Below are 25,406 nucleotides of genomic sequence, written 5' to 3' on the forward strand. Positions count from 1 at the left end.
AGAGCTGAGCTATGCTCTGATAAAATAAAAATAAAAATAAACAGAAAATACTTCTTTTCTAGGGCCAAGTGGTGGTACACCTAGCCAAGCAACCATGCACCAATGCACAAGGACCTGGGTTCAAGCCCGTGGTCCCCTCTTGTGGAGGAAAAGCTTCAAGAGTGATAAAGCAGTGCTGCAGATGTTCCTCTCTTGCACCCTCTCTATCTCCCCCTTTCCTACTGATTTCTCTCAGTCTGTCTCAAGCCAATAAATGAGTAAACAAACAAACAAATAAAAATAAAATAAATAAATATATGGGGTCCGGAGGCCAAAGAACCAAAAGTCTGGTGCCAGAGAGGTGACTCAATGATAGAGCACAGGACCTGCTTGTGTGAGTCCTGGATTCGATCCCTGGTACCACACAGACCAAAGTGATGCTCCAGTTCTCCCGTCCTCTACACATACATAAATGAAAACCAGTTGAGGGGAACTTGCTGCCTCCCAGTTTGCCTACAAGTACTGTCCCCTGGGAACTCTGTTCCTTCACCTGTGGATGAGAGAAGACCCCTCGATGGTCCCTGTTCTCACCCCAGAAGCCCTCTGCTGCCACGCAGTGCTGCACACGCGCACGTGCACACACACACACACACACACACACACACACACACACACACGCACACACACGCGCGCACACACATGCACACACACACACACACACACACACACACACACACACACACACACACACGTGCGCGCACTCCCAGATGTTGACAACAGCTTTACTCGTAACTGCAGACCCGGGAAGCTTGCACATCGTCCTGATCCAGATGAGCGCTCACCATAAGCTGGCCCTTCCAGGCAGCACAGAGACAGGCACTACCAAGCCACGAAAAGACATGGAGTAGACTTGACTGCGTGTCACTTGGTGAAAGGGAAATCTATGTGGGTGGGAAGATCAGTGGTTAGCAGGGAGAAAGGGGCGAACAGCATGAGACCTCAGCTTTTCAATAACAATAATAATAATAATAATAATAATAGCTAAAAAGAAATATTATAGGGGGCTGGGCAGTAGCACAGTAGGTTAAGGCAAACGCTAGAAGAACAGTAGGTTAAGTGCACATGGAATGAAGTGCACGGACTGGCTTAAGGATCCTGGTTTGAGCTCCTGGATCCACCTGCAGTTTGACCCACCTGCAGGGGCGTGCTTCACAAGCGGTGAAGCAGGTCTGCAGGTGTCTATCTTTCTCTCCCCCTCTCTGTCTTCCCCTCCTCTCTCCATTTCTCTCTGTCCTATCCAACAACAACAGCTATAGCAACAATAATAATAACAACAAGAGCAACAACAGGGACAACAAAATGGGAAAAAATGGTTTCCAGTAGCAGTGGAATAGTTTCCAGCAGGCACTGAACCCCAGAGATAACTCTAGAGGCTATATATATATATATATATATATATATATATATATATATATATATATATATTGGTATGTGAGTTACAACCATTTGCAAATCTACAGGTGAACCCTATGCATCACATAAACACACACATACTTTTATTTCCTCTGGCTCGTTGTGGTCCGTGCACAAGTACTTGACAGGCACAGGGTGACATTTCATGCATATATGTGGCCTGCAATGCCCGCCAGGACCAGGCTAACCACCTGGCACCTCACAGTCACCTTTTTGACCATGTTGTAAGGACATGATGTGAGCAAAGATGCTCAAGAGCTGAGCGGCAGGCCAGGTGACCATGTGTGTATGGCATGGATGGAGTTGGAGGGTGAGGTGGATGGTGGACAGCAGGAGTTGGGGGGAGCATGCTGGGAGGAATCCTCATCACCTTCTGCTTCTCATGCAGGGTTTGGTTTGTGAAAACTCCTGGAGCTGTCCCCTCACCTGTGTCTACTTTCTAGTGGGTTCTGTCCGTGGCAGACAACTGGTTAACCCAGAAAAGCAGGAGGATGCCTCTTCTCTCCACATTCTCCTTGCTGCCACGATCTTGGGCCTGGGGAGGGTACAGAAGGGGTGTCCAGGCAATGGGTGACCCCATCCTGTACCCCATACCCTGCACCTTGAACACTGGGCCCAGCAGGGGGCTCTATCCTCACTGTGGCCCAAACTTTGGGTCTCTGGGAGGAGGGTCCAGGGAGGTCCTTCCAGGATAGGAGTCTCAGCATCCTGGAAGGATATTTGCTTGATTCATGAAACTTCCCCTAGACATCACTAGGCCTAGAAGCTAGGACACCAGGTCCCCATCTCTGAGGAGCTCTCATGTCGATGGCTTTAGTGACTAGGAATTGAACATGGAGGAACGGGGTGTCTGGGACCACCCAGGGCTGGTCACCCCATCAAGAAGGCTCAGCACAGACCCCAGGGTGCCCTGCTTCTTGGAGAAGTGGTGGCAGAGCTGGGACCTGGGCCAGGGCCGGGGCTGGTCTGGTGACATCATGACTTGACTTGTGCCAGCTCCTTCCCAACCTCGGAAACCCCAACATCCCGCTCCAGGAACTGTCCTGTGGAATTGGCTTTGGCCGCTGGCCCGGGCAGTGTGGCAGGGAGGCCCCACACCCTCCCCCCAGTGGCCTGTCCCTGAGCACCCCCCCTTCCCTTCAAGGGCTCCCAGGGAGACTGTGCCAGTGTGAGAACCAGCAGGGTCAGCTCCCCCCCCCCCAGCCCTCGTCCGGCCCCTCCCACCCCCCTCAACTGAAAGAATAATAAACAGCCAGTCCTCCCCTCTCCAGACTGGAAACCCCACCACAGCCCCAGGCCTTGGGCCCATCTCAGGCTGACTCAGCCTCCACCAGGTGGGGGCAGAATGGGGACCTGGGGCTGCCCTGAGAGCCTCAACAGCAGGGACCTCATCCTTCCTAGAACCCCACATTGGACCTGGGGCAAGGGGGACGGAGCCGCCCAACTGAGGCACCCCCCACTCTGCCACCACATGTGCCCCTATGAAGTCACAGGCCAGAGGTCACCTGGGGACCACCTGGGGTCACTCGAGTGCCACAGCCCATGGCAGGCTTCTCATAGCAGGACAGAGTGATGTTCACAGGGGTGCAAATGGAAGTGGGGTCCTGCTGAGCCTGGTTGGGGGTGTCTCAAGCTCCAGAACCTTTGACCATAAGGTGTCCCCTCTCACCCTCCCTCCTCCTTTCCTTTCATTGAGTACCTCCTGTCCTGTGCCCAGCTCCTCTCCTTCTCCTCCCACCAGCCCTTCCTCCTTCTTTCTCCCTCCCTTCCTCCCTCCCTCTGTTCCTTCCTCCCTCCCATCTTCCCTCCCTTCCTCCCTTCTTCCCTCCCTCCCATCTTCCTTCCTCCCTTCTTCCCTCCCTCCCTTCTTCCCTTCCTCCCTCCCTTCTTCCCTTCCTCCCTCCCTTTCTTCCTCCCTCCCTCCCTTCCTTCCTTCCTTCCTCCCTCCCTTCCTCCTTCACTCCCTCCTGGCTCTCTCCTAGAACAGGACCAGGCAGCCTGCCCTCACAGTTCCATCCTTATCACTGGCCAGGTGGCTGGCAGCCTCGGGTGCCCATTGTGTGCTTGACCCAGGACCCCTGGAGGTGACCCCAGCCCTGCTGGGGACAGAGGAGAAGGACAGGGACATGTGAGAGGCAGAGTCTGGCAGAGTCCTCTGGGGAGGAGACCTATGTACAAGAGCAGGGGCGGCTAGTCCTGTCCCTGGGGGGGAGAGCCGATGCCAGGCAGTGGGGTCACCCTAGGAAAAGGTCAGAACTATACTATGGCTGGGATGGGGGCCACAGGATGTGGGGGGAGACCAGGACATGACACAGGGCCCCAGAGCTCCAGGGAGTGAACAGGACTGCTCCTAGCCCCCCCCCCCCACTCTGGAAGCTGATGAGGGGGGCCGGGGAGGGGTGACTGAGTTGAGGGCCAGCAGGCAGGGGGATCAGAGGGCAGCTGGGGCTCCCGCTGTGTTCCCACGATGGACAGCGGGGCAGGTGTGGCCTTGGGGTCAGTGAGCTGCAGGAAGCTGGCAAAGCTGGGGTGTGGGAGCATCAACCAATTAACCTGCAATCGCCTGGGGAGATGCTAAGAGGATTTGCCTTTTGTCCAGCTAATTATCCTGCATCTACACTTTTCCTTTCCTCAGAGAACTCAGGCCTTTTGCTGGAGCTTTAATTAAAAGGAAGCCGCTTTCTCCATTACCCCAAGGGTGGGGTGATGGGGGGGAGCCCAGGGGTGGACCTCCAGGCCCAGGCTGAGGGTCTGAGGCATCTTCCCAGGCCAGACTTCAGCTTCCCAGAGCAGGTGGGGATTATCCCCCCAGACAAGGATGCTGAGGCCCTGGAGGGGGCTGGGGGGTTCTGTCCCCAAGCCAAAGGCCCCTGACACTGGCTCCACTACCTGCTGGACTGTGACCCACCAGCCCCTCTGAGTTGGGGAGGACCTACGGGAAAGGCAGGAGATCCCATCAGCTGACAGTGGAGCTGTGGCTCTGACCAATGTGAGAACCCAAAGAATCTTGGGGCCCTAGCAGACCACAAGGCCGGGCAGGATGGCCCTGCCTGGGAGGCCTACAGTGGTCCCCTGCCTACTGGGCACCCAGAGAGCCCCATTGCTTCAAGGAGGCCACACAAGGTCCCAGAGGACAAGTCCCCATTAACAGCCACCAGCTGCAAGCACTCGGCATTTCTAATCTAAAGCCCCTGGAATGGGTTGGCCAGACTGCTCCTGGAGCTCCATTACTGCTATTACTTGCACAGCTTAGGGTTTCCTGGAGGAGGTGACATGTGTACTGGTATTAAGAGATGTTCAGGGCTTTATCCAGCAGAGGACTGGCAGGTCACCCTGGATGGGGGCAGTGAGCCTGGAGGTCCAGGGCAGCTGGACATTGAGGGAGGAAGGGGTGTTGAGGTCCTCTGGATGTGAGGGTGGGCCACTTCAGCTGCATGTGAGGGCCTTGTGGCAGCTTGGTGGAGTAGAGAGTCTTGCTCCTGCCCTCACTGAGGGGCCTTCTCTCTGGGGAACCCACCTCCCACTCACCTGCCCTTTATTTCTTCCATTCATTATCTTGTCACCTTTGGGAGGCAGGGAGGTGGGGACCAGTGTGGGGTCCGAGAGAAGCAAACTTCCCAGCAACGTTTCACATACATAGTCACTTACAGCACCCCCCCCCATGTCACCCCAGAACTCATCAGGCCAGTGTCAGGGCATTACCATAACTTGTAATTCCAGACCCTCCCTGCAAACCCTGGAGTCATGTCTCTGCTGGCCTGGGGAACTTTGGGCTTCCTTTTACTCCCTAGTGGGGGGGGTCCAAAGACACCCCACGAACTCCCAGGACCATCTTGCCCTGCACATTGTCAGTGTATTTTTTAATATTTTAATATTACTTTAAAATATTTTTATGTATTATTGGATAGAGCCAGAGAAATTGAGATGGGAATGAGAGATAGAGAGGGAGAGAGACAGAGAGACACCGGCATCCTTGCTTCACCATTTGTGAAGCTTCAACCCTGCAGGTGGGGACCGGGGCTTGAACCTGGGTCCTTGAGCAATGTAACATGAGCACTTAACCAGTTGTGCCACTGCCTGGCTCTCCTGCACACTGTTTCTATAGTGCCCATCAGATCAGAAAGTGGAACTGACCTTGGCAGCCCAGGGAGGGCCCTGCCCCTCCATGCCCACAGCCCACCTTCCCTGCAGCATCTCTGTGGGCTGGGCCTTTGTCCATTGCCTTCCTCCCCATCTCCCTGCTAGTTGGCCACTCTCCTGTCTGAGCTCATGACTTTCTCACGCCATGGGGACCCCAGGAAGCCTGGGTTTGGGTGGTGTGGGTGGTTGCCTCGTGACATTTGCAGAGAACCTCTGGTTGATGGTGGGACATTGGAGACACTGCAAGGGGACAGCATCAACCAAACCTCCTGAGAACAGTAGGTGGGCCAGTTCCCTGCAGCCTCAGGTAAACCAACCTGCCCAGGAACAAGGCTCCCTTGTGCTGCATGCCCTGCCCTGTGACCCGGTGGCTAATTAGCCTGCCTGAAAGCTCTCTAAAAGCCTTTCTGGAATTGGCCTTTCACAGGAAGGCTTCACTGAGGATCACTCATGTGGAGTCCCCTGGCTTCCACTTCCCTCCAGGTCCCCTGGTCAAATGCAGGGTGCTGGGATCATCTGTCCCAGGGGCTCCAAAGGTTTGCAGGGCTCAGAGCCCATTCAGGGGGCTTTATGGGGTTTGAGCAGCAGGGATCTGTGAGACCCTCCATACATCCTCTGTGGCCAGTGACAGGCAAGGCCTGTGGCACCACCTACAAAACTTTGGGGCTCCCTGTGTGGTTTCAGACATTTATACTAGCAGAGCCCCTTTGTCAAACTACTTCTGTGGAACCCCCAACTTGCAGAATCTATCACAGCTAAGCCCTAGTCTTTAGCAGCACAAGACCCCCAAGCAGCCACATAGGACACCCTGATGTCACTCCCCCACCCCCAGCACCATCCTGAGCCCACTTGAAAATGATGTCTGAGCAGTTAAAGAACTCCAGGGCCCGCCACACCAGTGAAGCCTCAAAGCCCCTTCTCTCCAAACATACTTCTTGTAGGTAGATGAGGGCCTGGGGAGGGTGCCCCTGGTAGAGTACACGCACTGCCATGCACCAGGACCTGAGTTCAAGCCTTTGGTCTCCATCTGCAGAAGTTGTGAGAAGCTTTGCAATTGGCAGAGCAGTGCTGCAGGGCTCTCTCCTCTCTGTCTCTCTTTCCCTCCCTCTGCCTTCTCTACCTCTTTCTGTCTTTCATCCTCTGTCAAAAACAAAGAGAGGGGGGAAATGGCCAGCAGGAATGGTGGCATCTTGCACATAAGGAGCCTCAGCAATAACCCTGGTGGGGGGAAAGAATAGAAGAAAATGAAGAAGAAGGAGGAAGAGGAAGAGCAGGAGGAGAGGCAGAAGAAAAAGAAGAAAAAAGAAAAAAGAAAGAAAAGAAAAGAAGAGGATTCTAGGACTCCAGTCCTGAGAACACTTGGGGTTCAGCCTCATCGTGAGTGTGAACATCCTCTAGCTTGAAGATTCTGTTCTATTGGGAACAAAAGTTGAGCCCTTTAGGACATCCAGGCATGGGGCACCACAAGGATGGAAAGTCTGCTTCTGGGGGACCAGGTGGTGGTGCGCCTGGTTAAGCACACATAGTATTAAGTGTAAGAACCTGCGCAAAGATCCATGTTTGAGCCCCTATTCCCCAAATGCAAGGGGGACGCTGCACTAGTGGCAAAGCAAGTCTGCAGGTGTCTATCTTTCTCTCTCCCTCATTTATTTATTTATTTATTTATTTATTTATTTATTTATGAGAAAGATAGGAGGAGAGAGAGAAAAAAACCAGACATCACTCTGGTACATCTGCTGCCGGGGATTGAACTGAGAATCCAGTGCTCTGTCCACTGTGCCATCTCCCAGACCACTCTCTCTTCCTCTTTATCTCCCCCCTCTCAATTTCTCACTGAGAGAGAGAGAGAGAGAGAGAGAGAGAGAGAGAGAGAGAGGAGAGAGAGAAAAGTTGAAAAATAAGGAAACACAAGGCAGAACTAAGATTGGATTTAGTGTATTGCATCTAAGTAAAAGACTCTGAGGGGGGGGGTTCAGGTCCTGTGGCATAATGGAGGCAGAGGCCCTAGTCGGGGGTGAGTTGTGTAGAAATCTAACAAGCGCAAGGACCGGCGTAAGGATCCTGGTTCGAGCTCCTGGCTCCCCACCTGCAGGGGAGTCGCTTCACAAGCAGTGAAGCAGGTCTACAGGTGTCTTTCTCTCCCCCTCTGTCTTCCCCTCCTCTCTCCATTTCTCTCTGTCCTATCCAACAACAACAGCTATAACAACAATAATAATAACAACCACAACAAGGGCAACAAAATGGGAAAAAATAGCCTCCAGGAGCAGTGGATTTGTAGTGCTGGCACCGAGCCCCAGTGATAACCCTGGAGGCAAAAAAAGAAAGAAAGACATCTAAGAAGTGTTGCACATGTACAAACCACCACATTTTACTGTTGACTGTAGACCATTAACTCCCCCATAAAGAAAAAAAGGAAGGAAGGAAGGAAGAGGGCTTCTGCGACCCCCACTTGCTTGCAGAGAGAACCCTGACACCAGGAAGTGAACTCCGTGTCTCTTCTGCAGCCCCAGGCTGGCCTGGCCTGGCACTGGCACCCAGTACTGTCTTCACAGGGCAGACTGGGTGCACAGAGGGTGCTTGGTCCTGGACCCCACTGAAGCCTCCTCACAGCAGTCGGAACTCAGCCAGTGAGCTAACCCCCAGATGGGTGGCAGGAGCAGCCTGGTTCCCTCCTGCACACATCCTGTTGTTTGGGTTTGGTCTTTTAAATTTTGTTTCAATTTCATTCCTTTCTATTTCATTTGCTTATTTATTCTTAGATGATCCGGGGCCTTGAACAGGCACGGGTTTCATCATACCTGGGATGCCTTTTCTTTCTTTCTTTTTTTTTTAATTTATAAAAAGGAAACAGGGAGTCGGGTGGTGGTGCAGCTGGTTAAGTGCAGGCTGCACAAAGCGCAAGGACCGGCGTAAGGATCCCGGTTCAAGACCCCGGCTCCCCACCTGCAGGGGAGTCACTTCACAAGCGGTGAAGCAGGTCTGCAGGTGTCTGTCTGTCTCTCCCCCTCTCTGTCTTCCCCTCTTCTCTCTCTTTCTCTCTGTCCTATCCAACAATGATGACATCAATAACAACAATAATAACTACAACAACAGTAAAAAACAAGGGCAACAAAAGGGAAAATAAATAAATAAAATTAAAAAAAGGAAACATTGACAAAACCATAGGATAAGAGGGGTACAACTCCATACAATTCCCACCACCAGAGCCTCATATCCCATCCCTCCCCGATAGCTTTCTTATTCTTTATCCCTCTGGGAGCATGGAGCAAGGGACATTATAGTGTGCAGAAGGTGGAAGGTCTGGCTTCTGTAATTGCTTCCCTGCTGAACATGGACATTGGCTGGTCGATCCATACTCCCAGCCTTTCTCTCTCTTTCCCAAGTGGGGTAGGGCTCTGGGGAAGCCGGGCTCTGGGGCACATTGGTGGGGTTGTCTGTCCAGCAAAGTCTGGTTGGCATCATGGTAACATCTGGAACCTGGTGGCTGAAAAGAGAGCTAGCATATAAAGTCAAACAAGTTGTTGACTTTATGAACCTAAAGGCTGGAATCGTGCAGATGAAGAGTTGGGGGAATCTATATTTTGTAGATAGCTAGTAGGCCTATTTTATATTCCAAAAGGCCATGACTGTATTAGTTTTTTTTTTTCCTTCCCTAAGTCTGAAATCTGATATGCAAGTGGATCCTAGTTATTGTCTGGGGAGAGGATGTCATGGCTGGAAAAAGGACCAGAAAGCTGGATCAGGGAAGAGAGTAGCTCCCAAATATGGGGAAAGTGTATATATAATATCACCTGTAAACCCCATTGATTTGATCTGGTCTGGGCCCATATTCAGCTTAGGAGCCTATGTGACCTCTGCATCCCTCTAGATCTGAGCTCACATTCTGTGGTCATGAGTAGGAATGTTCCAAGATGCCCCAGTATCAGGATCCATCTTCCTCAGGTGTAGCATAGAGTATGTTGTCCATCCTCCTTTAGAGGATGGAACATTCTCTACCGTTGTTGATCCAAGTTGAGGGCAAGGTCCTGTGGGGGCCCACAAAGGGTCTTTTTTTGTTGTTCCTGATAGAGATGACTGGTAATATTGGGGAGAGGGATTTATTCCAGGTATAGGCCCATCATATCTGTTTGGGAATCTCAGGACTCCACGACTAGGGCCCCAGCTGATAATGGGGCCTGATAGTGACTAAAGAGTATGCCAGTCTCTTGCCCTTATTCAGCTTTTGCAGTCCTTGCTTTGATCAGGTTGACTTTGGAGTGAGTGAGGGAAGTGTAATAGGAAGTAGGTGAGGAGGGTATCTAAGTCTAAATAGACACTATTTCATTATGAACTTGATACTGACCCACTGCAGACTATTGTGTACTTTTGCTTTCAGGTATATATTTTGCCCTAATTTATGGATACATGTGAACATATGCTCTATCTCATGGGACCTGGTATATATCAAGGATTTGGGATTTTATTAGGAAGTGAACCACCTAGAATAGAATTAGACAATCCTATGAAAGGAAAGGTCTCACCCAAGTAATGAGGCTGAAGGGCTGATGTCTCTGGACACAGTCTGAAGTGAGGCATGCTGAGGTGGTACTCATTGCGTTGATTAGGTTGGGGTCGGCAGATGTAATATCATTTGGTATGAATTGAGAAAAGCATGTAGGAAAGTGAGCCCCACCTTAGAGATTCCAGGACTGGGGGAAATATAGGCTCTATAGAGGAAGTGGGAGGTTCCTGCTTTAAGAAGGCAATAGATAGTTATTGCTATAATCATATTATTTGGTAGTTGGGTTAACTTTAATCAATCCCTTTGTTAGGATTTGCTGTATCATACACGATATCATCCTAATTTATGTCCTTTGACATTATTTGTTTATATGTGCCACTGGTTGCTTCTGTTCTTCTTGGTCTAAGGAAATCAACATATCAAAGACTCAGCCTATGGTCTGTGCATTAAGAAGTTTGAGACATTCAATTTTTCCCCTTTCATATTAATTAAATAGTGATTTATATGACTACAAATTAATAGGAGTGTACATAAACACCATTCCCATCACAAAAAGACTGTGTCCCATCCCCTCCACCCCATCCCCTGCCCCATGACGCTGAACATCCACCCTCACCCTCAACCCAGGATTTTTACTTTGGTGTCCTACTCCAAATTCAGTCAAATCCTGCTTTGAGTTTCCCTTTCTGTTCTTCTTTCTCAACTTCTGTTTATGAGTGGAATCATGGGATGCCTTTTCATTTAGATAGAGAGAAAAGGTGTCACAACAGCAGAGCCTGCCCCCCCCCCCCAAAGCGCCATAATACCTTCCATGCAATGCCCGGGCTCAAACCAGGGCTGCAGCATGGCAGGCATGCACGCTACCCAGTGAACTTTCTCCAACTGTAGTTAGGTATTATTTCTGCAATCTTTCTTTCTTTCTTTCTTTCTTTCTTTCTTTCTTTCTCTTTCTTTTAATTACTGAGCCAAATGTCTGAAAATCGCCATCATTTGGGTGAACAAAAATATGACTGTGATCCTGCCCCAGGTTGTCACAGAGCTGCAGTGGTAAGAAGCCAGCAGAGACCTCTTTGGGGGGGGGGGGCAGGGAAGCAGCTGGAAGCTAGGGGCAGGGGACCCGCAGAGTAACAACCTGCTCAGGAGAGGGGCTGCAGTGGTCAGGAGGCTTTTTCAGCTGGAACCCAGGAAGGCATCTCTGAAGAGGTGATGGCTGCAGGAAGGTCTTCAAGGAGGTATACCACAGCAGATTTGGGGGGATTTATTTTGGGAGGGGCAGGAGGAATCTCAGGGCCATGGGTACCTGAACCTGGAGGTATGCAGATAGTCCCTAGACAACAGGAAATGGGTGGGAATAGAGCAAGTCTCCCAAAGTTGTAGAGACAACATATATCAGATGTTCATTCCAGTCTCCAGGGTGGATTTTTAGAGCCTTGGGCCCTGTGACCCGGCATAGGGGTGTCTTCTCAGGCCCACGGGAACAGCCAATGCTGGTGATGGCTGCTCAGTTGTGTCCCAGCTGGCCTCCACCCAGCCAGTAGTCAATCCAGGGGGCTGTGAGCGGCCATGAGCAATTGCCTTCTGTGCTGGTCCCACCTGGTCACCCTCTTCTCAGATGGAGCTGCCTGTGTGTGCTGTACATTGCTTTGTGTGCTCCCCCCACCCCTGGGCAGTGGACATGGCAAAAGTGGCAATGGTGAGAAACCCTTTGCGGGAAGTAGAAACACTGGTGGCACCGGGACAAAAGGCAAGTGGACTCTTCAGTGGACTGGCATGTGATGCCAGCCTCAGGGATGGCCAGGTCCTAATCTGGACTCCCTTAGTGATTCTGGGTAACATACAAGTGACAGTGCTAAGGGCTTGAGGGGGCTGGTTGGTAGCTCATCCAGCTGAGCACTCTGCCATGAGTGGTGGGACCTTGCTTGCTGTCATCTCTCTCTCTCTCTCCATCTCCCTGCCCCTTCTCCCTTTTTCCCCTCATCCTCTACCAAAAAAAAAAAAAAAAAGTCTACTGGAAGTGCGCAGGCAAGGAGCAACTTGATAACCCTGATGACAGCAGCAGTAATAGTGGTTGTTCAACCAAACAGGATCTTATCCTGGATCATCCATGTCACCATGCTGGCACCAGAGTCCCAAAAGGGAGCAGAGGGGCCTTGAATGAAACCATGGGAGCAGCCGTAGCAAGAGAGGACAGAGAGAGCTGACCTTAAAGGCTGAGGTGACATAGTCATGAACCAGTGACTCCAGCAGCCTCCCTGCTCCTCCAAATTGAAAGAATTTCTTCTTCTATTCTCTGAAGGCAGTGGGCCCTGCTCACTTTGACTTTGAACATCCAGCTTCAGAAGATCTAGAGAATAAATGCCTTCTGTTAACCCTCCCACCCCTAGTGTGGTCATTGTTTACAAGGGCTTCAAGAATGAGATTTCCTACTGGGTACCTGCATCGCAACTTCCCAGCACAAATAGCAGTACAATATCTTCAAGGCAGCTCAGCTCCAATCCTGCATTCCTCTGTTTTATCTTTGTTGTTGTTGTTTTATTTTGTTTTGACTCCAGGGTTATTGCTGGGGCTCTGTGCCTCCACTGCTCCTGGAGGCCATTTTTCCCATTTTGTTGCCTTTATTGTTGCCCTTGTTGTAGTTGTTATTATTATTGATGTTATAGCTGTTGTTGTTGGATAGGACAGAGAGAAATCGAGAGAGGAGGGGAAGACAGAGAAGAGGAGAGAAAGACATCTGCAGACCTGCTTCACTGCTTGCAAAGAGATCTCCTGCAGGTGGAGAGTAGGGCCTCCAACTGGGATGCTTACGCTGGCTTTGTGCCATGTGCACTACTGTCCAGCCCCGTTTTGTCTTTTTTAGGTAGACACAAAGAGATAGAAAGAGGAGAGAGAGAGAGAGAGAGAGAGAGACAGACTGACTACAGCATCAAATTTTCCTCCCAAGTGGTGGGGGCTGGAGCCCAGATGCGTCTGCACTTGGCAAAGCAGCGCACTACCCCAGTGAGCTATTTCACTGGTCTCCTAAGCAGTGTGGGAGACATGGGCAGATGTCTGGGGCAGACGCCAGCAGTCAGAGTGGCACCCTCAACAGCAGGCACCCACCCTGCAGGCTGCCGAGGGGCTGTGTGATCCGGGAAAGCTTCCAAAGAGGAGGGGTTCCCGGGAGGCCTCCTGAGGGGCCAGGTGTCTAAGCTGCCTGGCCAGTTCCTGAAGGCCGGTGCTGGCTGCGCTGGGTGGGGACCCTGGGAGGCTCCCCGAGTGGCAGGGTGGGGGCCGCTGGGAAGGAGTCCTGGGTGGGGCGCGGGGGAAGGTGAGGCTTCCTGGGAGCCGGCTCAGCTCAGCCCCAGTGAGCTTCAGGCCCCTGTCCCACCACCTCAGCCCTTGGAAGAATAAAAATAAATATTGGTGCTGCCTGTTGTGTATGCTGTGGCTTAGTTTTCTTCTCCGGTCTAAAAATAGGTGCATCTCGGGTCCCCGCAGGGATTCCTCGCCCCCAGCCCACCCCCGCCGTGCCCCGCCCTGTGTTGTGCAAGGCTAGTCTGAGCTCTGGGGCCAGTGCCAAGTAGGGGCTGAACCGCGAGTGACAGGAGTATGAAGGTATCAGAAAATGATTATGGGATTAAGGTGCCCACTGTGGCAGTGCAGAGGCCATGCGGAGGCACCCAGCGCTGGCATGGCCACACCCCACATAGGGGCGGGGTGGGGTGAAGGGACACAGACTGGGGTGGTGGTGGACCCTCCCCCTGAGCCCGCCCCCTCCCCCTCTGTCTGGAAGCAAGACTAATACCCTGCCTAGCCCTGCCTAGCCCAATAAGGGAGACACAGGCGGGTATCAGGGAGAAGGGGTGAGTGGGGGTGGGTGAGCAGAGTGCAAAAGGCTGGAGGGCCCCTGGAAACAGTTGGGGGAACCCCATATGGGCTGGGGTGGGGTGAAGCAGAAATGTGATTGGGCAGCTAGAGGCATCTGAGAAGATGGGGGCACACCTCAGGCCAGGCTGCACAGGCCTGCACCCCGGGCTGTGACTGGGATTCCTTGGGGTGGGTGGGGGGCAGCTAGGCTTTGGGGAAGAGTCCAAGGAGTGTCCCCAGAGGAGGATCGTGGGTGTGAAGAATGTTTGGGTGCCACTCTCTGGAGCAGGGCAACCAGGAGGTAACTGGTGACACCTGCCAGGGGACAAAATGGAGACCACAAATAATCACAGGAGTCTCGTGAGGGGATTGAGTACAGTTTGAGGGGGCCCTTGGAGGACCTTAAGACCCAGTCAAGAGTACATAGCTCCTCAGAAAGAAAATGGAGGAAGACACCCACAGATGGCAAGGCTGGGATAAAGACTGAGTGAGCCCTGGGTTCCCGGCAGCTCTTATCTGTTGTGTCTGCCCTAGTCAGGCTGGGCAAGGGTCAAGGGGTCAGTCTCTCCCCCAATGGTCATGCTCATCAAAGGAAGTGGGGTGAGCAGGGCAGGTGCAGAAAGGATTCCCCAGAATCATGGATTGCCTGGCCTCTTGGAAGCATGTCCGCACTCACTACTCAACTGACCAGCATTTAGCACAGGCCAACACAGGCCCCTAGACTGGCATCCTAGGTCTGTCTTAGAGGGGAAACTGAGGGAGAAGACAGATCCCTTGCCCTCCACATGCTCCCTTCTCTCTGTTTATAGGTGAATGAAGGAGCGGTCCCTCCACCAGCAAGAGAGACACTTGTGCCCTGATTCCTTCCTGGTCTTGACGCCCACTCCCAACCCCCAAGTCCCAGCTCAGTGCTCATCTGGGCTGGGCACACCACTAGTCTCCTCTGGTTCCATTTTAAGGCACATGCTCTCTCTGCCTGCACTTCCATGCAGAATCCTCCACTTCCCTGCACCTGGGCGCTTCCAGTAAACTTCTGTGTCCTTGCTTCCAGGGCCATCCCTTTCTTTGCTCTGCGCAGCAGACAGGGTGTCTATCAGTCATGAAAGCAGCCACCTGTCCTCACTCTCCTTCCTCTCTCTGTTCCCTTGCTGATCCGAGCCCAGTCACAAAACCAGGTCTCCCAGCATGCCTGGTGTCAAGCAGAATTGCAGCATCTGGGCTTCAAGCATCAAAGACAGCATGGGGCCTCACACCTCACTTTCCATCATGTGGAGATCAAACCATACTTGAATTCCTCCAGGGCCAGGGCACTCCCTCCTTCCAAGGTGCAGGTGTGACAAAGTTCTTCAGTTGTATCCTAAGACCTGATCCCTCTGGGCCTCCTCGGGGTGGAAACTGCCTCCCAGCTCTCTTCTCACAGGAGGAACAGGCCATCAGTCCATCTGCACCAGCGTAGGCCCTTTGGGGCATGGACAAGCCACTCCCTGAGCTGGACACTCCCCAGCTCCTGGAGACTGTCCTGGTGACTCAGCTCTGCTGTGCCCTCCCTCCCCCAAGTGTTTGTTGTTGAGATTTAATCGATTCTTCTTCCCTGGGAACTCAGGAGGGGACGTTAGTCATCCAGACTTTGTCAGCACTGAGGGAGAAGGCCACCCCCCTCCCCAGACCAACAGACAAGGGGCAGCTCAAGTCCTGGTGACAGACTAGCTAGCTCAGAGGTACAGGTAAGCCCAGAGGCTGTGTGAATGGGAACCGGACTAGGACCACCCTAGAGTCCAATGGCAGCCTGGACATCAGGCATTCCAAATAGGGAAACAGAGGTCCAACCCAGCCTATGGGGGCCCCTCCTCAAACGTTTAGGCTTCTGGGGCCTCATCAAATATCCCTCAAAAGGCCTGGAAACCAGAGCCCCATCCCCAGACTGTGGTTGGAGGGGTCGTCAAGGGTAGGGGATGGGTAAGGGTAGGAGTGGCCTCAGGAGGGACCCCATCACCCCTCAAAGTCCCATGACTCCTATCTGAGACACTTTTCTTCTGGAAAACGAGGGCTTTAGATGCAGCCTGGATGCCAAGGTAGCTGGCTGGCATGCCGGGCCTCTGCCCAGAAGGCATGAGACAGGGGGTGGGCAGCAGACCTCTTGCCAAATACTGGAAACCACAAGGCTCAAGTGCAAGGTTGCCCTCTGTCCTTTCAGAACCTGTTTGAACCTTTTGAGACCTTGTAAGCTAGTGGGCAGCTGTCCAGGCTCCACTCTCCCTACAAATTCCATGGTCCATTGTCCCTTCAGTTAACCCAGTACCACCCCAGACCCTGGCCTGAAGCATCTCCTTTCCTACTGCCTCTCAGCTCCTATCTCCCTCATTTTTCCCTTTGGTCCTCAGCCTGGACATCAGTGTCTCCTCCAGGAAGCCTGTCCTTACTGCTCAACTTTCTCATCCATGGAGCCAAGGCCGGTCCCATGCTTCTCTGTGCTCCCAGACCCAGATTCCCCATACTGCGGTTACGTGTGTGTATGTGTGTGTGTGTGTGTGTGTGTGTGTGTGTGTAAAAGGGGGGTCCAGGCAGGTGCTAAGAGGATTTGTTTATATATCTTTCCATCACCCCTATTCTGATCTGGGGTTATATCATTTACATCTCAGCTCTGGGATCTCCAATGCCATGGAGCACCAAGCTCCATGGAGGCACAAAAGAAGTTAGCCACGAAAACCAGTGAATAAAGGAAAGTGTAAATGGGATAGAGGGGTGGTGGTTGGGTAGCATGGTGGTTATGCAAAAAAACTCAAATGCCTGAGGCTCCAAGGGTCCAGGTTCAATCCCTAGACCACTGTATGATAGAACTGAGCAGTGCTCTGGCAAAATAAATAGAATAAAAATGTGCAAGTAGATGAATGTTATCCTGTCTTTTTGGTGAGAAAAGCAGGGCCCGGGAGTCAGTAGTGATAGCTGGAGGGAGAAACCAAGGGAGGAAGCAGGAACACTCACACACACACACACACACACACACACACACACACACACACACACACACACACACACACATCCTCTCCCAGCTTCCTCTGGGACAGTGAGGTTGGAGAACTCAGGTCCAGCTGGCAGAATGGTCCCAGTCTGGGCAGGGGGCTTCCAAGAATCTAAGGAGAGCTCCCTCCTCAGAAGTCCACTGGACTATCTCTGAAAAGGTCTAGACCACCCTTGGGCCTCACACTTCACAGTGGGTCAGCCAGGCAGGGCTGCCTGTGTTCCCAGGTGAGAGTCACCCAGCCCAGCCCTGCAGGCCACTGGGCTCTGCCTGCAGGTGGAGTTAGAGGCCTCCTGATCTGGCATCTGGCTGCTTCCCCACCAAGCTGGGAGGGTTTCCCTTCACCTGAGACCACAGAGAGTAGAGCAGACTGTGGGGAGCTGACCAGAGGGCTTCAGAACCTGAGGGAATGTCCCCCAGGGGCAGTCAGCAGCAGCCCCCCCTCACTGGTGCATCTGGCTGTGTGCCTGCCCTCTCCAAACCTTTGCTGGGCACTGCAGGGGCAGGGACAAGACCTGTATTCCCTGGGTTCCCCCAAGACCCCCGAGTTCTAATCCCCAAGGGTCCTGGGCCATCCTGGCCAGGCAACTCTGTGTCCCTGTGTCCTGCAGGACCCAGAAGCTAGTGGGCAGGCAGGGGGGCCCTCAGAGGATGAGGAGGGAGGAGTGTTCAGTTGCAGATGGGGTAGAGGGGCCAGAACAAAGCAGGAGAGACCCAAACTGGTGTCTGGTGGGACTTCCCAGCTCTGGGTGGCCTCAAGTCTGCAAGAGCAGCCTGAAGCTCTGCCCAAGGGTGTGCACACCAGCTCCACTTGCCCTAGCTCAGCCTCCACCCACTCCCAGCCCTGGGGCTCCCAGACCATAGCTCCCTGTCCCCACCTCCCAGCTCAGGGAGACACAGAATTCAGTTCAATGTGGAACCCCAATCCTGCTTGCTGCTGTGCCTCCCAGTCTCCCCTGTTCTGTTTGGTGTGGAGACAGACTTTGCTGTCACCCCTCCCTGAGTCTGGTCTTCACTAGCCCTTCCCACTCACCCCTGCATGGCCTGGGAATACCCCCCACCCCCCCACCAGCCTTCCCATGCAGGAGGGGACAGGAGTCTGGCTAGAGGATGAAGACAAGGGTTCAAGTTCTGCTCTGGCTGCCATGGTTGTATGCCTACCCTCCAGAGAAGACCCTTTCCTCCCCATGCCTTGCTGCCTCTTTGAGGGATATTTGGGGGTGTTGTAAAGGCTAAGGGACAGGCATGGGGAGGGAGTGTTCGGTATCCCATGCACACCTATCCAGCTTGGGATACCAGGGGTAACAGCAGCATGGATGCCACCCATCAGGGTGAGAATCCCTTCGAACTTTCTGGGGAGACTGCATTCTGAGAAGGAAGGGTATGGATAAGGGGAGACAGATGAAAGGAACATCCCAGGCAGAGGCAGGGGGCAGGGAGGGTGTCTATAATGGACAGCTCCCCCAGTTAGGAATGGTGAACCTACCCCTCACCCACCCACACACTCATTAGCTAGAGATGTCTAGTTGGCAGGGCAGGGGCATGTTTGGGAGAGGAGAGTGAGAAAAGATGAGATTGAGGGTCAGGAGGGATGACCACAGTCATAGGTAAGTAACTGAGCGACCTCCTCGGGAGCCCTGGTATTGGGGTGCAGCATAAGAGAGCCCAGGACTGGAGCCCAGCCCCTGCAGTCTGGGTAGGGGCACCCTCCAGGCAAGGAGAAGGCTGGGCTTTGCCAAGCCAGCCACTCTTCTATGCTGGCTCCACAGACAATGCTCAGGGCTGTGGAGGAGCTACCCCAAAGTCCTGTCCTGCCTTCCCTTGCACCCAGTGGGCTGCCTACTCAGGGCAGACGGTGGGGTGAAGATCTAGACTCCCGGAAGTGAAAACCAGGCATGAGCCACCCTTACCCCCAATCCCATGCCCAGGCCTTCAGCAGAACTGAAGGAGCAGGTGAATATGGGAATGTGAGTGTGTGAATGAGTGTATGTGTATGTATTAGGTAGTGTGTGTGTGTGTGTGTGTGTGTGTGTGTGTGTGTGTGTGTGTGTGAATGAGTGTATGTGTGAGTGAATGTGTGTGAGTGTGCAGTGAGTAAATGAGTATGAGTATGTGTGAGTGTGTGTTAATGTGAGAATGAGTGAGTGTGTGAGTGAGTGTGTGTGAGTGAGTGTGTGAGTGAGTGAGTGAGTGTGTGAGTGAGTGTGTGAGTGAGTGTGTGAGTGAGTGAGTGAGTGTGTGAGTGAGTGTGTGAGTGAGTGAGTGACTGAGTGTGTGAGTGAGTGTGTGAGTGTGTGAGTGAGTGAGTGAGTGAGTGTGTGAGTGAGTGTGTGAGTGAGTGAGTGTGTGAGTGTGTGAGTGAGTGTGTGAGTGAGTGTGTGAGTGAGTGAGTGTGTGAGTGAGTGTGTGAGTGAGTGTGTGAGTGTGTGAGTGAGTGTGTGAGTGAGTGTGTGAGTGAGTGAGTATGTGAGTGAGTGAGTGTGTGAGTGAGTGAGTGTGTGAGTGAGTGAGTGTGTGAGTGAGTGAGTGTGAGTGAGTGTGAGTGAGTGAGTGAGTGAGTGACAGAGATGTGCTCCTAGGACCCTTGGCTCTCCTGGCCAGTGTCCCCAAGTTTTCCTCAGTAAAGCCCACATGCCTCACCACTGCCTCATCTTTGGAGACCCTGTGCTTTCTGAGAATGTAGCAGGAAGGGCAGAGAGGCAGCCGGACACCCAGCAGGGCTAAATGTGACAAAATCCAGCAGGCACAGAGGTAAGATGCAGCGGTGTCACAGGGGCGTCCACAGGGGAAGGGGGACCCAAACACCTGGAGAAATCTGAAAGGTCAACTTCAGAGGCAGAAGCTGGGGCTGGAGTCTTGGGGAGTGGGGCGGCTGCTGATAGACCCTGGCAATGGAGGTGCACACCTTGGGCAGGGCCTCTCAGAGGATGTGCTGGGCGGCCCCGGGAGGCCAAGGCTGGGATTGAACCATGGCCAAGAAATAAGTACAGTCTGGGCAGTGGGGCCGGGCACTCTGGCGGCTCTTTCCTCATTCCTGGGCCTGTGGGAGTCGCCGGACCCCGCCATCCTGCGCAGTTACCACTTCGGATTTGCTTACCGTCTCATAGGGAACCAGGGCTTCCTGCCAAATGACCTGGCCCAGACCTTGACCCCATAGGCCCCGCTGGCCACCAGATCTTGGCCGAGGACACCTCCTGCTCCCAGATGGGGAAACAGAGGCCATCTTCCCTAGAGGCTGGGCATCAGAAAAGGACAGACCCCTTCAAATTCAGGGCCTCTTTCCTGCCCATCTCTTCCTCTGCTCAGCCTGGAGGGTTGAGCCACACCCCACCCCCCTTGGAGAACTCCCCATGGGCCCCCCTGAATGGAGCCCTGGGTCTGGGGCCAGGTTCTGTGGGTGCCCAGGCGGGCACAGCAGGGACAGGGGCTGTTTGATCAGTGGTTCCGCCCGATGCCAGGCTGCCGGGACAGCGGGCAGTGGCCAAACCGGCCCCGCCACATGCCTTGCGGCCTTGGGCAGGAATGCCATTCATCCTCGGGAGCTTTACTGCAGGCGAGGAGGCCGGCAGCTAGGCCTCTGGGAGAAGCAGCAAGAATTGCTGGGGATGAGGGGGGGGCGTCACAGAACACCCCGAAGCCCCCAGGCTCAGGCAGACAGACCCCCTCAGGTCCCTGAGATTGGAGTCCTTATGCGCTCATAGAGGGAAGAGACAGAGAGGGGGAGGGGGTTCTCTGACTGTGGGTCCCTGTGCTTGGTTTCCCCTCCCTGAGACCAGCCCCACCTAAGTTCATGGATCCACTGTCACTGGGCCCTCAGCCTGCCTTTCCTTGTGTCCTGAGTTGGAACAGGGAGCACTCAGGGTCTGTGTCCCTTCCTGGGAAAGGGGGGGAGGGGATAAAGGTGTCTTAGGACCAGAGGAAGGGGACATCAGTGCGGCTCAGAGAGGGCCACATAGGCCAGAGGAGGGGGGCCACAGAAGGGTGGGGAGGGCTGGGGGAGTGTCTTCGAGGGACACTGTTCGACCCCCAGGGCAACCATTGCAGGGATATGATTTCCACACACATGCATACACCACTCTGATTCCAGCTTTATTGGGGCGGTGTTCCCCTCCAGGAGAGGCCAGACGCAGTCCTCCAGAAGCCCACCATGTCCCTAAGGGGAGGTGGCACTACAGGCACTCACAATGCCTCAGCCTCCAGCACTCCTGCCTGGTCACACAGGCCCCCCTCCCCACCCCAGAAGGACCCTTTGCTGACAGACTACTTGTGGAGGGGGGAGGTTCTTATCCAAGACAGTGCTTGTGACTTGGTGGTATCGGGAGCCCCAAGGGTCCAGTTCAAGCAGAAGGAGGAGCCTGTCTCGGGGGACAGTGTGCGGCCACCCCCCCTTCTAGTACCCAGTGTAGGTCACAATAATTTAAAAGACACTATAGACATTTTGACGCTATATAACAATATAAGTTAACCAGGTTCCTTGGCAGAGGATGCTGGGCCGGTGGACTCAGGACATCCTGGGACCCGGGTAGGGGACAGGGGACAGGGCCGGGGTGTGCATTCACAAGGCCCTGGAAGCTCCCAGGACAGTAGCCGATGGAGTGTCCCAGCATGACTGGGGACACTCGTGGTGTATGCCAAGGATAGGGCCGAAACGTTGTCGCCTGCCCTGGCTAAGGCCCAGCCCACTGGGAGGGTCAGCCACCTGAGGACACGTTTCCAAGGGTTTCTGGGAAAAAGCATCCTCTGTGTGTGGCATATGTGGGCAGTGGAGGGGGTGCCAGAAGTTGATAGCATCATCCTCTCCAGCCCTGGGCAGGTGCCTATCCTGTGTCTCAGTTTCCAAGGGGAGGGGGTGGGAGCATCTGCAGAGAACACTTCCAGCCCCAAGCCCCAGGCTCCCATCTCTCCCCACCCTGTAGGAGGCTTGGAACCCAGCTGAGTCCTTTCTTGTTCCTGCCTCCCAGGCTTCTGTGTGGGGTGAGTTGGGAGGCTCTCCATTGTGTGTGTGTGTGTGTGTGTGTGTGTGTGTGTGTGTGTGTCTGTGTGTGTGTCTGTGTGTGTGTCTGTGTGTGTGTCTGTGTGTGTGTCTGTGTGTGTATCTGTGTATTGCAGGTGGCCTGGGCAAATGACACCTGAGCCCTGGATCCACATTTTCTCAGCATCACGGTCAGGGCAAAGGGCCCAGGAAACCACAGAGAAATCTCACAGACTCCTCTGGGGGTGAGTCCCCCCACAGCACAGCTGGATTTCTCAAGGCCTGAGGACCTCAGGGTCAAGGCCCTGAGCTGGAAGTCAGAAAGCCCTGGTCAAGGCAGGAGCCTTGCTCATGGCCATGGGGGTCTCTGACAAGTTCTGAGCCATTCTGGGCCTCAGCTTCCCCATCTGTCTAACAAGGCAAGTGTCCCTGAATGCCAACCCCAAAGCACTGTCGGGGGAAGATTGTCCAGCCCAGGCAAGAGGGGCTCTGTAAACAAGGGTGGGGAGTGGGCGGGAGGCTGGAAGGGTGAAAGCACCGGGAAGGAGACACAGCCCTCCTGGCAGCTGGCGCAGGTGGCATCTGGGTTTATGGAGTGTGACTCGGGGAGGAAGGAGCTGGAAACTTGAAGGTCTTGTCTGTGCTTCTCTCGGGGGTCCTCCTGAGACACCCAGGCCCCAGAGAGCCTTGAGGCAGGCCAGGAGGGCAGGATACACAGGGATACACTTCGGGGGGGGGGGGTTAAGGGGCACAAGGGAGCTAGGACAGAAAGCAGAAGGGAAGACAGGGAGGGTGCAGGTGCCACCTCAGAGTCTGGAGTTAGGACCAGCTACACCTTAGTGCTAAGCATCCTCTTCTGAGACTAAGAACACATAAATAATTCTGTCAACACCAGGCTCGGCAGCAGGGTGGCCTGGCCCACAGTCTTTCATGCTCTCCCCCATACACATACTGTTTCCAGGCCAGCAGGAGAGGGTGTTGGGAGACATCCCAAATCTGGCCAGTAAGTCCAGGAGGGTTGCTGGCCCAGAGCAACAACAACAACAAAAAAAGGCACAGGCCTGGTGGCGGGCACCAGCAGCTCAGCTCCCAGGAGGGAAGGGGGAGCGGGGAGTGCATGCCAAGCCTGGGGGAGTCCCCCTCCTGCCGTGTTCTCTAGCCAGTCCTGGCCTCCACTGGGCGGCACTGGCAGGCTGGGAGGGAGCGTGCAGACAGGGCGCGGTGCTCACTTGCAGGTGAAGACCTCGGTGCGCTCGCTGCAGGTGTTGCACTTGACAAAGCAGCACCAGTGGAACTTGCAGTTGCACTGCCAGACCTTGGTGTACTGGTGGGTGTTGTAGCCCCGGCCACAGCACATAGTGTCACAGCCGTCCGCACCAGGGGACGTGCGGTTGCACAGGCGGCCCTGCGTGCCCACGCTACCGGTGGCTGCGTCCTCCTCGCAGTAGTTGGGAGACTTCTCGATGTACACCAGGTCCGTCTCCATGGGCTTCTGGTAGCTGCGCAGCTGCTTGATGCGCAGGAAGGTAGGCTGACGCAGGCGGCTGGCCCGCACCACCTCCACCTGCACGGCTGCGTTGTACTTCTCCTTAAGCAGGTGCCCCACCTCCCGGAACTTGGGCAGCGTGGTCCAGCACGTCTTGGTGGTGCAGGAGCCCGACACGCCGTGGCACTTGCATTCCAGCTTCATGCGCTCCTCCAGGACCTGCGGGACAGCGGCTCAGGGTGGTCTGCCCCCGCCCCTCGCATTTGGGGCTCCCTCCCTCCACTCGCTGCTGTGCGACCACAGCTGAGTGTCTCTGCCTCCCTGAGCCTCCGCCCCATCATCTGTGAAAGGGACCAGTCCCCAGTGTGCCTAGGAGGGTCAGCAACTTCCAGAACCTGACAGGCATGAAGCCAGTGGGTTTTGCTACAACCTGTAGGAAATGAATGTACCCGTGAGGAAACTGTGGCTTGGAGCTGGGGGACTGGCCACAAACCACGGAGTAGCAGGCGGCAAAGCTAGGGCTGGCACCCAGCCAGTGGAGGCAGCGTCTCCTAGTGGCACCAGGCCCGACAACAGCAGGTGCTTAATAAATGTACTCTGTTTGGCCCACTCCCCACCCTCCTGCCTGGCCGGGCACATGGGGGTCCATGTGCGGTGGGTGCCGGAAGGAGCCGGTGCAGGTGAGCTGGGACGTGCCAGCTGCTGGGAAGTCAGCCCCCTGCCTGTTGTTCTTTCTCCCCGGATCCGTGAGGGCCTTGGGTGGGCACCACTGTGTGTTTTCCTTGGGCCTCCCTCCACGCCCTGGAAGGCTGATTCCCAGAGCCAGCCCTGACCCCAGGTACTCATTTACCCGGATCGAAAGCCCCTGCCAGTCGGGCCTGATTACAGATGGGGAATCATTAGCTGATGCCTTGTGGCTGCGGAGGCAGAGAAAGCCATTTGTCAGCTGTCTGGGCTCCCTCTGGCCTCATTTCAGTAGCCCAGCAAGGACCTGGCCAGCCTCTGATCCCTGGGCCCAAGCCCCATCACTGGCCCCATGAGGAGACCCTCAAAGAATGAAGAAATGAATCAGTGAAAGTCCAAGGGGTCCAGCCTACATGACGGGTCACTGTCGTGTCACCTTCCAGGCCAGGACACATCAGGCCTGAACCCTAGAGGAAGCAGGCAGCCCTACACTGCCTGGTGGGTTCCTGGGTGTGGGGGCGGGGGCAGGTGATGGAGGCTGGAGTCTGGGGGGGGGGGGGTGTATGGGCTTCTCTGTAGCCATGCAGATAACCTACTAGCAGGGGTGGAGGGAAGAGAGGAAGGGATGGAGGGGAAGGAGGGCAGGCAGATACCCCTCCCCTAGTGCTAATGAACTGTGAGAGCCAGTCTGGTGGCTATTAAGAGCTAGAGTTGTGAGGCTGGACTGTGGGGTGTCTGGGTCAAAGTATGGTCTAGAGGATCCCAGAGCCCACCATGGGGTCCCAGGGCCAAGGACTTCTGATCCTGCCATCCCTCTTCTTCCCACTCCTCTCCTTTTTAGTTCCACCCCCACCCAGTGCTGCCCTGTGCTCATCTTGGTGAGAACCCTCCCCTCACTCCAGAGCCTCACTCTCCACTAACCTGCCATGACCCTCAGGCCAGGCTGGACCACATACAGACCCTCGCAGTCCAAGCCCAGGGAGAGGCTTACCACCTGAAGCTATGGACTCAAGGGACTTCTGACCTTGGCAGGGGGTGTCCAGGTGAGAGGTTATGCAGGCCAGGTGGGCTAGCCTTGGACAACTGCTCTCCCACCTACTCTACTGTCCTCCACCTTCAGCCAAATAGCCGAACCCCCTTGAACCCCTTTCTGCCAGGGTGTTTGGGGGATTGGGTTAGACAGCAGTTAAAGCAACCAGGCCGCTGCTTGCAGATGAAGGGGCTGCATCTCCACTTGGCTGGGTCCCCTGGGCATGGGCCTCCCCTGGGCCGTGATCACAGCCTTCTAGAATGGGCAGTTCTTTTC

At 54.4% G+C, this 25,406-nt stretch overlaps 1 protein-coding gene across 2 annotated transcripts in view; it reads right to left on the reverse strand.

Moving 5' to 3' along the window:
- Window positions 1-21,030: 21,030 nt before the first annotated feature.
- Window positions 21,031-25,406, reverse strand: part of WNT7B (Wnt family member 7B) — a 49,084-nt gene continuing 44,708 nt past the window's right edge. For both annotated transcript variants that reach the window (XM_007531901.3, XM_007531900.3), the window contains exon 4: window positions 21,031-23,635. In XM_007531901.3, the coding sequence (XP_007531963.1) occupies window positions 23,156-23,635 (480 nt within the window). In that variant the 3' untranslated portion in view covers window positions 21,031-23,155. The remainder of the gene's footprint in view (window positions 23,636-25,406) is intronic.

Source organism: Erinaceus europaeus, chromosome 4 (genome assembly GCF_950295315.1).
Source record: "Erinaceus europaeus chromosome 4, mEriEur2.1, whole genome shotgun sequence".
In the NCBI taxonomy this organism is placed as follows: Eukaryota; Metazoa; Chordata; class Mammalia; order Eulipotyphla; family Erinaceidae; genus Erinaceus; species Erinaceus europaeus.